This window comes from Bos javanicus, chromosome 19, assembly GCF_032452875.1.
Source record: "Bos javanicus breed banteng chromosome 19, ARS-OSU_banteng_1.0, whole genome shotgun sequence".
NCBI classification, from domain to species: domain Eukaryota; kingdom Metazoa; phylum Chordata; class Mammalia; order Artiodactyla; family Bovidae; genus Bos; species Bos javanicus.
Window position 1 is genome coordinate 11,904,362 of NC_083886.1, and position 14,079 is coordinate 11,918,440.

At 40.5% G+C, this 14,079-nt stretch overlaps 1 protein-coding gene across 3 annotated transcripts in view; it reads left to right on the forward strand.

The window, feature by feature from the left end:
* The first annotated feature begins 11,211 nt into the window (after positions 1-11,211).
* Positions 11,212-14,079, forward strand: part of CLTC (clathrin heavy chain) — a 71,298-nt gene continuing 68,430 nt past the window's right edge. For 2 of the 3 annotated variants that reach the window (XM_061390186.1, XM_061390187.1), the window contains exon 1: positions 11,385-11,476. In XM_061390186.1, the coding sequence (XP_061246170.1) occupies positions 11,435-11,476 (42 nt within the window). In that variant the 5' untranslated portion in view covers positions 11,385-11,434. Of the gene's footprint in view, positions 11,477-14,079 lie in introns of all 3 variants that reach the window. The other variant, XM_061390188.1, reaches the window with a different exon arrangement.

Sequence of the window (14,079 nt, forward strand, 5' to 3'; positions counted from 1 at the left end):
CATTTTTTAATAATACAGGTTATTTTATACAATAGAATGTCCTCAGTTTGGATTTCGCTAATGTTTCCTCATGGTTTTGCATTTGTTACTGGAATACTACATAGGTGATACAGTATTTTTCCCAAGGCATCAAATCTGGAGGTATATGGTGAAAGAAAGAAAGAAAGTGAAGTTGCTCAGTCGTGCCCGACTCTTTGCGAGCCCATGGATAGTAGCCTGCACCAAGTTCCTCTGTCCATGGGATTTTCAAGGCAAGAGTACTGGAGTGGGTTGCCATTTCCTTCTCCAGGGAATTTTCCCAACCCAGGGATCAAACCCAGGTCTCTCCCATTGTAGACAGACGCTTTACCGTCTGAGCCATCAGGGAAGTCCAGAGGTATATGGTATTTGCCCCTTATTGGTGATACTAATTTTGATTAATTGGTTAGGGTGGTTTTTAAAATTTCTTCAGTCTAGTTACTCTTTTTTTTTTTTTTTTTTTTAACTTTACAATATTGTATTGGTTTTGCCAAATATCAACATGGATCTGCCATAGGTATACATGTGTTCCCCATCCGGAACCCTCCTCCCTCCTCCCTTCTAGTTACTCTTATAATTAAAAAGTAGTTTGTGGGAAGAAATACTTTAAAATTATATGAAATAGCCTGTTCCTCATAAATTATTAATCCTCTGAATTTATCAGCTGATGATTCTTGCCTGAATCAGTTGTATTCTTATGGTTGCAAAATGGTGCTTTTTCCCTAACTGCTTCATATACAAGTGATCCTTGAACAACATGGGTTTGAAATGCGTGGGTTCCCTTATACACTGTGCTTAGTCGCTCAGTCATGTCCAGCTCTTTGTGACCCCATGGACCCCATGGGATTCTCCAGGCAAGAATATTGGAGTGGGTTGCCATGCCCTCCTCCAGGGGATCTTTCCAACCCAGGAATCGAACTGGGGTCTCCTGCATTGCAGGTGGCTTCTTTACCAGCTGAGCTACCAGGGAACCTGTTATACACAAGTTTTTTTTTTTTTTTTTTCAATTAATACCTAGTAGAGAATTGGATACTACATGTGTTCATTGAATCTGAGGATGCAGAACCACTGATATGGAGGGCTGACTGTAAAGTTATATGAGGATTTTCAACTGCAGGGAGGGTGGGCACCCCAGATCACAGAGGTGTTGAAGGGTCAACTCTATTTATTTAATGGCATTGCTTTGTAAGGAAGAACTTTCCTTGAGGTAAGAATTTCCAATAAACACTTGGGTGCCAAAAACAGCATAAATCAAGGCAGAATTAGAAAACTCAGGAGATATCTGAGAGGGGTGGTAAACAGTCTTACTTTATTTGGTGCATTGAGTGTGTGTGTGCATGTGTGTATGAGTAATAGGCTGAAAATACTGGTTGAAGACAGATTATGGAAGGCTTTGGAAGCCAAATTATGGAATTTGGACTTACTTGGTATTATATGGGCTTCCCTGGTGGCTCAGCTGATAAAGAATCCACCTGCAGTTCAGGAGACCTGAGTTCAGTCCCTGGTTGGGAAGATCCCTGGAAAAGGGAACAGCTACCCACTCCAGTTCTGGCCTGGGGTATTTCATGGACTACAGTCCATGGGGTCACAAAGAGTCAGACATGACTGAGCAGCTTTCACTTTGGTACTATATATGAATTTATTGGCAGGGAATGACATTATTACATCTTTGAGGTAATTGTGACAATGGTATTGATAAGAAAAATAGATTTCTACTGAGAGGACTGTGAGAGAAGTATGAGAGGAATTTTGAATCTAGTTAAGGTGGAAAGAGTCTTGGAGGAAAGGTTGTGGTTATGGAAAAATTTGTTCTTAAAGAGGAACAGACATTTCTCTAAAGAACACATACAGATGGCTAACAAACACATGAAAAGATGCTCAACATCACTCATTATTAGAGAAATGCACAGCAAAACTACAATGAAATATCACCTCACACCAGTCAGAATGGCCATCATCAAAAAGTCTACAAACAAATGCTGAGAGAGTGTGGAGAAAAGGGAACGCTCTTGCCCTGTTGGTGGGAATGTAAATTGATATAGCCACTATGGAAGACGGTATGGAGATTCCTTAAAAAACTAGGACTAAAACCACCATATGACCCAGCAATCCCACTCCTAGGCATATACCCTGAGGAAACCAAAATTGAAAAAGACACGTGTATCCCATTGTTCATTGCAGCACTATTTACAATAGCTAGAACATGAAAGCAACCTAGATGTCCATTGACAGATGAATAGATAAAGAAATTGTGGTACATATTCACAATGGACTATTAATCAGCCATAAAAAAGAATGCATTTGAGTCAGTTCTAATGAGCTGGATGAACCTAGAGCCTATTATACAGAGTGAAGTAAGTCAGAAAGAGAAGGATGAATATCACATACTAAGGCTTATATACGGAATCTAGAAAGATGGTACCGAAGAATTTATTTGCAGAGGCTTCAAACAGAGGCTCTGTATCAACCTAGGGGGGTGGGATTGGGAGGGAAGTTCAAGAGGGAGGGGTACGTGTATACCTATGACTGACTTATGTTGAGGTTTGACAGAAAAGAGCAAAATTCTGTAAAGCAATTACCTTTCCATTAAAAAAATAAAAAGAATGAGGATTCACCTTTAAATTACTGAATAAAATAAGTGAAGATGAATGTTATCATAGAAATATGGGCAAAGAAGATGGTCAGTCATTTTGTGAAAGGAAACCTGGTCAATAAAACACTGAGTCTTACTAGAAATTCGGGAAATGCAGTTGAAAATAAGTGAGATCCCATTCTTTTCCATCATATTGGCAGCAATTAATACGCCTGAAAAGTGTTGGCATAGGATAAATTGCTCTTAATTTAGAGGACATACTAGCAATATTTATAAAATTGAAAATGTGTGCAACCTGTGATGCAGCAAGCCCAACTTTAAATTTATATCCTAGGAACTCTCTGAGAGTATATAAAATATTCTGTTTCTAGTAAAATTTGACTCCTAGAGATTTAGAATCAGTTTGAAGATTTATATTACATACAAATTATTAAAATATTTCTAGTAGTAAAAAGTTGATAATTACATACATAGCTATCAATAGGGGGAAATGTTTAAGTAAACTGTGATATGTTCTTATGGTCAAATTCTTTGTATCAGTGGAAGTGATTTTTGAGACTCCTGTTGCCAAACAGGTAAACCACTTTACATTCCTAACAGCAATGTAGTGAAGTACCTTTCTTACTGTACTGTATGAATGTGGTCCCTCAAATCCTTGTAAATATAGACAAGAAAGTGTCTCATTATTAATTTACATATTTAGATATTCTACTCTTTTTCCTTAGTTTTAAATTGTCTACAAGAAATGAAATTAATAAAATTAACTGATAAGAATTTGATAGGGCCAGATAAGATAGTAAGTATTTAACTTCCAAGGCATACAGTCTGTTGCAGCTACGATGCTGTTGTAATATACAAGCAGCCATGGACAGTACAAAAACAGATATGGCTGTGTTCCAATAAAGCTTTATGGACAATGAAATTTGAATTTCATGTAATTTTTGCATGTCAAGAAATATTCTTTTGATTTCATTTTTTACCCACTTGCACTTTATTCCAGAAAAGCTGCTTTTCACAAGCCCGTTCTGATTCAAATTATTTTAATTGAAAAGAACTTAATTTCATGAAATACTAAGGGCTTTTTTGGTTTTCACTTTTTTTTTTAATTTATGTTTGGCCATGCCATGCAGCTTGTGGGATCTTAGTTTCCTGACCAGGGATCAAACCTGGGCCATAGCAGTGAAAGCACCAAGTTCTAAACACTGGACCACCAATGAATTCCCAACTTTTCTTTATAGCAGACCTGACAGGATTGAACACAGCAGTAATTTAATTTGTTAAAAAAAACTTTAATTTGTTATCTTTATTCTCCCAAAGATTTTCAAAGTAATCTGTATTAGTTTAAAGGAAACCTGAAAATACAAATAATACAAAACTCTAATGAAGCTTTGAAGATTTTTCAAATAATTATTTTACTTGTCCAGATAAAATCTAACATATGTTTCTTAACCTGATTTGCCTTGGTGCTCAGCTAAATCATAAGAAATAAGATGGGATGACCCAGAATATAACACCCGATGTGGTACTTTTTGTATGTGGTTGATATTTATAGATGCTGTGCTAACTCCAGGTGTGATTATTCACAAGGTAAGTTGGCCTGGGCTTCAAATTAAATAGGTAGTACAGTCGATAAATGCTATAGTAGCTTAAGAAGTAAGGCAAATAGATTTTAAGGTGTATTTTTAAGTAAGGGTTGGACTTGGACTAGCACAAAAAAGGAGACAGAATTCGTGTGGTTGCAGAGAGGACTAAGGGATAAACAATGGAAAGATTATCAATGTCACCTTGAGAAGGGCTCTTTTGAAGGGTTTTGAGGTTTCCAGTTCTATAATTTGGATTAAGATTAGATAGGTCATATGAATGATAATTTGAGTGCTACTCATTCTTACAGATAGGAAAATTTGAAAGTCAGCTTGAACTGGAGTTTTCTTTTTACAGCGTGCAGCGCTTATAGACTGTCGTTTTGTGCTAGTTTGCTACTCCATCTAGTTCCCATTCAAGAAATGGAATTTTTAAGGCCTCTGCAGTAATGAGTATAATCTCATCTCTCCATCTGATCTGATGGCTTAGCTTGATAGTCCCCAAATATGGAGACATGAAGCACTGTTCATCTGGTTAGTTTTTATTCTCACCCCGTGGAAAGCTTTATTTTGAGTAACCAACTTTATATATCAATTGGCCTAACCCAAAGAGACCTTTTTCATGCCTTTTGGTGCTGATAGGACTGGCTTAGAAAAAAAAAAAATTTAAATCAGTAAATACGATGTAGGAAAAAAATTGAAGTTGGCATATTTTTCATTACTGGAGTGTTACAAAATGAATAGTAATTAGATGGTTGTATACTGTACAACATTAAACTCAGTTATTTGGAATATGAGCAACAAAGAAAAGGAAGTAAACAGGTTGTGGGTTTATTTTACCTAATGCATTTTTATCACCATGACACATCGAGGTTTAAGGCATTTGAAAAAAACGGTAATTTCTACATTTGCTACATATTCAGATCCCACTACATTTGCAAGAGTACTATATATATCACTTCACAGTGATGAACCTGAGCTCTTTAAGATTCAGAATTGATTTCCCCATATAAAAAATGTTTTTTAGAACCTTTTCAGGGACTTCCCTGATGGACCAATGGCTAAGACTCTGTGCTCCCAATGCAGGGGGCTCAGGTTTGATCCCTGGTCAGGGAACAAGGTATCACATGCTACAACTAAAGATTTTGTATCCCTCAACTCAAAAAAGATCCCATGTGCCACAACTAAGACCCAGTGCAGCCAAATAAATAAAGCCTTTTCAGAAGATTGTAACATTTTGTTTAAAATTGTTTTTGACTGTGCTGGGTCTTCATTGCTCCGCGGGCTTTTCCCTAGTTGCAGCAAGCAGGGGCTACTCTAATTGTGGTGTGCAGGGTTCTCACTGCGGTGGCTCTTCTTGTGCATGGGCTCAGGAAGTAGTTGCAGTTCCCTAGTTCTAGAGCACAGGCTCAATAGTTGTGGCTCAAGGGCTTAGTTTGCCCATGGCATGTGGGATCCTCCATGTCTTCTGCATTAGCAGGTGGATTCTCTATCACTGAGCCATCAGGGAATCCCCTTAACATTATTTTTCACTGTTATACACTGAAGTGTTTGGTAATCAAGTAAATCCTGTTTCCTTGACTTTTCCTTGACTTTCAGTTAGCCAAAACTTTACCAAATGTCAGTCCTTAATATTCTCTTCTGAGGATGAGTTTATTATAATACCATAATAAGGCGACAAGGCTGGAAAAGGTCAGTTTTCATGCCAATCCCAAAGAAGGGCAGTGTCAAAGAATGTTCAAAGTACACTACAATTGCGTTCATTTCACATGCTAGCAAGGTAATGCTCAAAATCCTTCAAGTTCGGCTTCAACAGTACATGAACCAAGAACTTCCAGATGTATAAACTGGATTTAGAAAAGGCACAGGAACCAGTTGTCAAATTGCCAACATCCGTCGGATCATAGAGAAAGCAAGAGAATTCCAAAAAAACATCTAATTCTGCTTCACTGACCATGCTAAAGCCTTTGACTGTGCTTTAGTGTTAGTCACTCAGTTGTTTCCAACTCTATGTGACCCCACGGAATATAGCCTGCCAGGCTCCTTTATCCATGGAATTCTCCAGGCAAGAATACTACAGTGGGTAACCATTCCTTTCTCCAGGGGGTCTTCTCAACCCACGAATCAAACCCAGGTCTCCTGCATTTGCAGGCAGATTCTTTACCATCTGAGGCTGTGTGGATCACAAAAAACTGTGGAAAATTCTTATAGAGATGAGAATACCAGATTACTTATCTCCTGAGAAACCTGTATGCAGGTCAAGAAGCAACAGTTAGAACTGGACATGAACAACGGACTGGCTCAAAATTGGGAAAGGAGTACTTCAAAGCTGTGTATTGTCACCCTGCTTATTTAACTTCTATGCAGAGTACATCATGTGAAATGCCAGGCTGAATGAGTCACATTGCCACGAGAAATATCAACAACCTCAGATATGCAGATGATACCACTCTAATGGCAGAAAGCAAAGAAGAACTAAAAACCCTCTTGATGAAAGAAGAGAGTGGAAAAGCTGGCTTAAAACTCAACATTTTTGCATTGGGTCCCATCACTTCATGGCAAACCGATGGGAAAAAAGTGGAAACAGTGACAGATTTTATTTTCTTGGGCTCCAAAATCACTGCAGATGGTGACTGCAGCCATGAAATTTTAAGACATTGCTCCTTGGAAGAAAAGCTATGACAAACCTAGATAGCATATTAAAAAGCAGAGACACCACTTTGCTTACAAAGTTTGTATAGTCAAAGCTGTGTTTTTCCCAGTAGTCATGTATGGTTGTGAGAGTTAGACCATAAAGAAGGCTGAGTCCTAAAGTATTTATGCTTTCGAATTGTGGTGCTGGAGGATTCTTGAGAGCCCTTTGGACAGCAAGGAGATTAAGCCAGTCAATCCTAAAGGAAATCAACCCTGAATATTCATTAGAAGGATTGATACTGAAGCTCCAATACTTTGGCCACCTGATGCAAAAAGCCGATTCACTGGAATTGGCTCTGATGCTGGGAAAGATTGAGGGCAGGAGGAGAAGGTGACAGAGGATGAGATGGTTGGATGACATCACCAATGCAATGGGCATGAGTTTGAACAAACTTAGAGATCGTGAAGGACAGGGAATTCTGGCATGCTGCAGTCCATTGGGTTGCAGAGTCAGACACGACTTAGTGACTGAGCAGCAACAGCATTGCTGCATAGTGCATTGCTACTTGTAGAACTATCCCTGCAGTGTAACAGAATTTTTAAATTGGTAGGAGAACATGTTTGTGGGTCATGCCCTGCTTTGGAAACGGTAACTCCAGGAGGTGAAAGGAGACAGTTGTACATATTTAGAACGGGGTGGGCTGGCGGGGGTGGGGGGGGGCAGTGAAGGGGGAGCCCGTAACAATCATTCTCACCCCTTCATTCTGTAGATCTTCTCAAGCTTCTTTTTGACTTTTGTTTTTCCATGTGAAAGGGAGGTTGTGACACAGTATCTGATTTTGTTGATCAGTAGTGTTGGTACTATTCTGGGTTTTTCTGTCCCCAAAGCTCTGTGTATCACTATATTTGAACCAACTTTTCTGAGCTGACTTTTTAAGGTAATGTTCTGAGCTACTTCATTCCTCTGCTGGAATCTGATTTAACCTTTAGAAAACTTTGGAGGGCCCTAAAATATGCTAGATTCCAGATTGTATTCCCACAGGGGTAGACTGGACTGTTTACTTGGAACATGGTTGATCCTGATGCAGAATAGATTCAGTTCAGATCTTATTGCCATCCTTGATACATTATAAAACTTGTCTATATAAATCAGGTTTAGGACAGGCCTGGGCAGAGTGATAACTGAGTATATGTTAAGGTCCATTTTATACTAAAATAATACCATGAAAATTATTGTCTTGCTTTATAAATGTCGTTTTGAGTGAGCTTTACCTGATCGGTGACTTGTTCAGGATCAAAATAAAGGGGGCACTGATACCCAAGTCACTTATTGGCCTTTAATATGCTCTTTAATCCTGCTGGGATTCATAGCAGTAGTCCTAGGGGGCTGAGATGTTTCTCAAAGCTGCTGTTTAAATGGCAAAACCACTTATCTTACTTAGGTAATGCTAAAGTATATCCTTGATTTCATTAAAATCTGAATTTAAAATATTTGGTACAGTGGGTTAAGTTTAAACTTCTGCTTCAAAATTAATCTCTTAATGTCTGAGAAATGCCTTTACTTTGTGGCTTTTGCAATGCAGTTAGTTCAGGCTGTTTTTAAAAGGTCAAGTTAAAAGGTATGGGCCTTAAATCCACCATTGCTTGAAGATGAAAACTACAGAGGAATCCTATAATGAAGTTTTTCTGATGTGTCATTCTCACTGATATGTATAACACAGGTCCTGGCATAATGTTCAGGAGACAATAAAGTTTTCTTGTGTAGGTTTTGAGAAACTGGCACTCCTCGAAACAGCTGACAAGCAATGCAGTTTTTGCTATTGGCACTTGGTATAACTCAAAGCAAGTACCTACTATTGAATATTCTGCTAAAAATACCTTCAAATTCAAAAGAATGACTATTTTATTAACATTGCTACCTTACTAAAATATTGGATTTCTGAAACCAAAAGCCATGATGACAATAACATTTATAGTCTTATTAAAAGACTTTGTCATAGTTCAATAACTTTATAAACCAGATAACAAACGCTGAGTGTTTTTCCCCCTCCATCTTCTCTAACTTAAGGTAGTGCCTGAAAACAAAGCCATTTAGTTACTGCTCAGGTAACCGTTAACAGTGACTCAGCCTCTAGGGCTTATAAACAAAGTATTGATAACCTTTTGTCCTGCTTCTACACATTAACAAGAACAGTGTACTACCATAAAAAGCTGTCTCATTATCTCAGCCAAAAATCCTTAGTTAAGGCACAGATTTGGGTTTTGGTGTTATTTTTTTTTAAGTTTATCATCTAGTACATTTTTTTCTCTTGAAAAATTCTAGATTTACTGAAGGATACAGTGTTCAAAATGAGTTGGTATACTGTAAATGATTGTGATAACAGGGCATTCATTTCTCTGCGTGATGACACAGCAGTCGCTTTAACAATCTCAGTGCATTTTTGGTTACATATTCCACACCAAATATCCAAGCTAAAATCCATTGCTTTGTGGATTCTGACCGTACATTTAAAATTAGAGGTCTGTCTGAAAATGCAAGACTCTTATTAATAAAATTTTGGTCGCCGGTTCATACTATAGCTCATTTGTATCCCGGATTCTGAGACTGGAAATATAAGTTGATTAAAGCTACTGCTTTAACTGTGTAATAGAGCAGCAACACCTTCAGATCTTTAATTTAGAATTTGCATCCTTCCAAAAAAGATTCAAAGCAGCTCGTGTTTAAACTGGTTATTAGGTCATTTCAAATGCTGCAGAGTACAGAACATCTTCAAGTATTTAGCTTAACAAAACATAATGAAATTTTGCCAAGCATAAATATTCACTCTGATGACATGGTGGTGGGGCTTTTCTTTGCAGAATAGTCTATCTGCTATTTTAACTGCCAGATTCTTCTCTCATTCTCAGTATGTGAGACATACTTTGGGGAAAACATTAAAAGCAATTTAAATGATTAAGCAAATTTCTCTAAGTAAAACTGCTTGACACACAAAATTACTGTCTCCCTAATAGGGGTTTTATGTTTAACTGAAAAGGGCACTAAAAATAATTAATGTGTACTTGAATAGCTCAAGATCTTTCTGGAAAAACCATTACATCTCTTTTAAAACGAAAGGAACAGAACGAAAATTCTTTTATCCTTTATTGTATTTGTGCTGTTATGAAGCATCCTTATAGCTTATATTTAGCAACAAAGTACTGGGAAGATTATTAACTGATACTGAATACCGTAGACACCTTAAAGCAGTGAGAAGATACGATGCTTCAGCTTTGAGGTACTTGCATTCCCAAACACTGCTAACTTACACTGTTGAGGTGGTCCCACTGAAACACACCGCTAATAGTTAATCTTCTCCAAGAGCGAATCTTAGTCACACGGAGGAAAAACCCACCTAAATCTTTGAGGCTCATTATTTGACATGGCTGAAAAAAAAGTCTTCCTGCTACAATTTCAGTCCTATTCTTGAGCGCATTTAGGACACTCAAAATCTCCAGCAAATTACTAGGCTACACTCATAAACACGTCTGCCAAAATGTCCGCAGAAACGTTAAGAAAGGCCATCACAAGGTCTATTTGAGATACCTCATCAATGGCCTTCACTGCCCTTTGAGTCAATTGTTTAACATCCGAAGAGACTATTAGCTCTGCTAGAATCCAAGCGTCAGCTTCTCCAACCGTCAGAAGGGCAGAGAGGATTTTAAGCCCCATTCCAATGCCCCCTCCTTGGGATGTAACCACCACCCACCCACCACACGGAACCAGGCGGGGGAAGAGGGCAGCAGCCTACTGCCAAGAGCGCTCTGCAGGGAGCCCGTTTCCCTGAGTCACGGAGAGGGCGGGAGGCTGGGCCCATCTGCCCATGCCACGTCCTCTTCGTAAAGGACTCGATTTAAACAGGGCGCATAGGGGAAGGCAGCAGCACCGCCATTCTTCAGGGCGGCCCAACAGCCACCTCGTTCCCAAGAGACGCCGCACTTCCCCAGAACTCGCTCTGCATTCTGGCAGCGACCAGCCGACCTTTCCCGACCAGCGTCACGTGCACCCGGAAGTACGTGGGTGGGACCTAAAGCGCCCACGGAAGTGACGTTGGTCGCCCCTAGTCGCATGATGTGGCAAAATGCAAAAAAAGGTGGTGGAGGGGGAGGGAAAAGCAAGCGGCTGGGTAAAGTGATGAGGCAAAAAAAGTAGTCCCTTCGATGCCTCTATTTATTGCAGTGTCGCAGCCGTCAGCGAGTCCCTCGGCGCACTGCGACCCGAATTCCTGCGCACCGCGGTACCGCGGCACTCCGTGGAGGGGTACATAAGGCGGAGGGGGGGGGGGGTGAAGTGACTGGGGCGGAGTTCTGTTGCCGGGATCCCTCCGCAGGGCTCAGCCGTTTCCGGAGTCTGCGCTGCGCCCGGTTCCGCCATTGCGGCTCTCCCGGACCCTGGAGCCTCCGCCCCCGACCTGAGCTCTTTCGTCTGCCTGCCAGTTTCCTGCGTCCCCGGAGACTCTCCTGCTGAGCCCAGCCTCCCCCCTCCCCCTTCTCCTCCTCTCCTTGGAGAGCCCGGGCAGCCACTGCCCCGCAGCCCCAGTGACAGGAGGAGACCATACCCCCCGACAGCGCCATGGCCCAGATTCTGCCTATTCGTTTTCAGGAGCATCTTCAGGTGCGGTGGGCCGGGGCTCGTGAGGGCTGTGGAGACGAGGGAGGTCTGAAGGAAGAAGCGGGAGTCTGAGTCCAAGCCAAAAAGAGTAGAATCGGAGGAGGGTGGGTATCGGTTCCTGAGGTAGATGGAGAACGGTGCACTATCTCGGAAAGCTTAAAGGGTTAAATGATTGATGTGGGGCTTGGGTGGCAAGGAAGCGAGTCGAGATCCGTAGGGGAGCGAGGCCACGCTGGGGTTTGAAGGCCGCTCTGTCTTCGCTTCCTGGATGGCGAGGACTGCGCATGATAAACCCTTCCACCCCCCGGTTTTATTCAGTTCATTCATTTGGGTTCGTGGAGCCGGGGACGGGGGGAGTTGTGAGGTGGTGGTGATCTCCCGCGTTTCTTCCGGAGCAGGAATTCTCTTCTCCCAAGCCAGCGCAGGGCTGTCACTTCTCATTGCTCTCTCTCTCCTTTCCCCCCATCGTGCCTGCACCTAGGAGTTGTGGCGCGGGTGGGTTGGGGAGGAGCAAGCTTTTTTTCTTCCTCCCTCTGCGCCTCTCAGAGGGAAGGGCACCTTCCCCGGGGGTGGGGGAAAGACGGCAGCTCCTCTCTTGCCTTGCCCAAGGCAGTAGGAACAGGGAAGGTCACTGAAGGAAAAGGAGGAGGATAGAATGGGGGAATGTATTTAACTGTGTGGTGTCAATTTCAGAGTGCGTGGGGCGGGGGTGGGTCAAGGTTCTTAGGGGGACTCGCCTTTTTTCACTTTCTTAATTTGTCTGCGGATGGTGCAGCTTTTATCCCCTCTTTGGTTCTAGAAAAGAGAAATGAGTTGTTCAGAGGTTATCGTGGGGTCTGCCGGAGGTTAGCAGGTAGTTGGCTTGGCGTTGAGTACCTCCCTCAGGATTGCAAGGAATTGAATGAACCCTGGGGATATGGCACACTTGCCCTGAGATATGCAGGGTTATTTGGTCTGTAATTGGCTGCCTTTAGTAGGTTCTAGAGTTCTTCCTCTTGGTGCAGTATCCTGTAGGCAACAGACTGTCTTTATCTGGCAGCTTGCCCATGGCGGGCCCAGGCAGGTGATCATTGGAGGACTTGACTGAATTAAGTCGTCTTTTGAGCTTCTGATTTTCCTGGTTCACCAATCCTTGTTTTACTTTGGCTGAAATAAACTTATTCATAAAGTATGTTTTCTTTCCAGTTACCTCCTTAAAGAGTACTGCCTCCCCTCAATCATTTGAAGGACTAATTCGTCATGATAAGATGTCAGTGGTTTGACATGACACTGATGCTAGTGACCTACTAGACACTTTATCACGGAATGCTATTTACTTTCTGCCATTGTTACAACGTATATAAAGCCTTCTTGTATTAGGTTTAATATTCTGGCTGTCAACATAAATTCGTTTTTTTTACAGATTATCACCTTTGCTTGCATCAGCAAGACTTCTTTTCCTTTGTCTTGAAATATAATGAGTAATCTTTACTCAAAAAAATGAGTTAAGTAATGTACTTTTATTCAGCCATTTTTGGTTTTCAGATAACTCATCCGATGCAATAGAACACTATTTGACAAAAGGTCAAAAAACATTAAGTGACAGAATGGACCCAGAAATTATTGTTCATGCTCCATCCAAATTTTTATTGCTGTGGTTACTATTGTTGAATGTGAAGGGTTAGGAAAATAATGTCTTTGAGTATGAAAGGAAAACACACCCTTGTCCTCACACTGTATAATCTTCCTGTAGACAAAAGTATGTAAAATCATACACAAGAAAAGCAGTTAACAATTGCTGTTTGCTTTACAAAACAGAGGCATATCCCACTAGTAAATCTTGTTTCTTGACTGGTGGTAGTTTGAGCAATAGTTTTCTCATTTCTATTAATGAAGAAACAAGATTATTGAATAATTCCAAAGGTTGGACTTCAACCGTGTCACTAATTGAAGACACATTTAATATGGGTTTCCTTTCTAAGTGGTTCATAGTTTTTGCAAATGCTTGAGTGAAGCCATCTTCTCAAATACTTTGAAGAGTTGAGTGTAAAGTAGCTATGCAAATATACTTAAAGAATTCAGTCTTTAAATTTTTGGAGTAGTATATATATCCCATGCCTAAGCTTAAGCTTGCGATGGTGACTGTATACTAAGGATTATTTTAATTGGCATCTTAGGTCTTTGACCTCTGAGCCCCTGCCAGTTTGCTAAGTAGCAAAAACTTTCTGAAACACTTAAGATAATAATTGGGAACAAGAATTGAGGAACTTGAGTGTAGCATTAACCTGTGAAAGCTTCAAAGGGTGAACTTGAAACGAATTTATTTTTATACCATCTAACTACTTAGACCAACCAAAGGGTCTGTCATCAAGGGTTTACAACTACATCAAATGAACTTAATATTTTAAGTTATGAAGTTTTTTTTCTTTTTTAAGATGTTTAGGCCGATAGCAGTGAACAGATGAGTGCCTATTTGAACAAGATTTTGTTAGAATTGCAGGTTCTGAAAAAAATCCTAGGCTGTGTATAGAGTGCCTGCAGTTATCATTTCTTAGCTCATTTAGTATCTTTATGCTGATTGACACATTCTGCTGTATTCCCAGGTTTTTTGGGTCTGAATTAAAAAT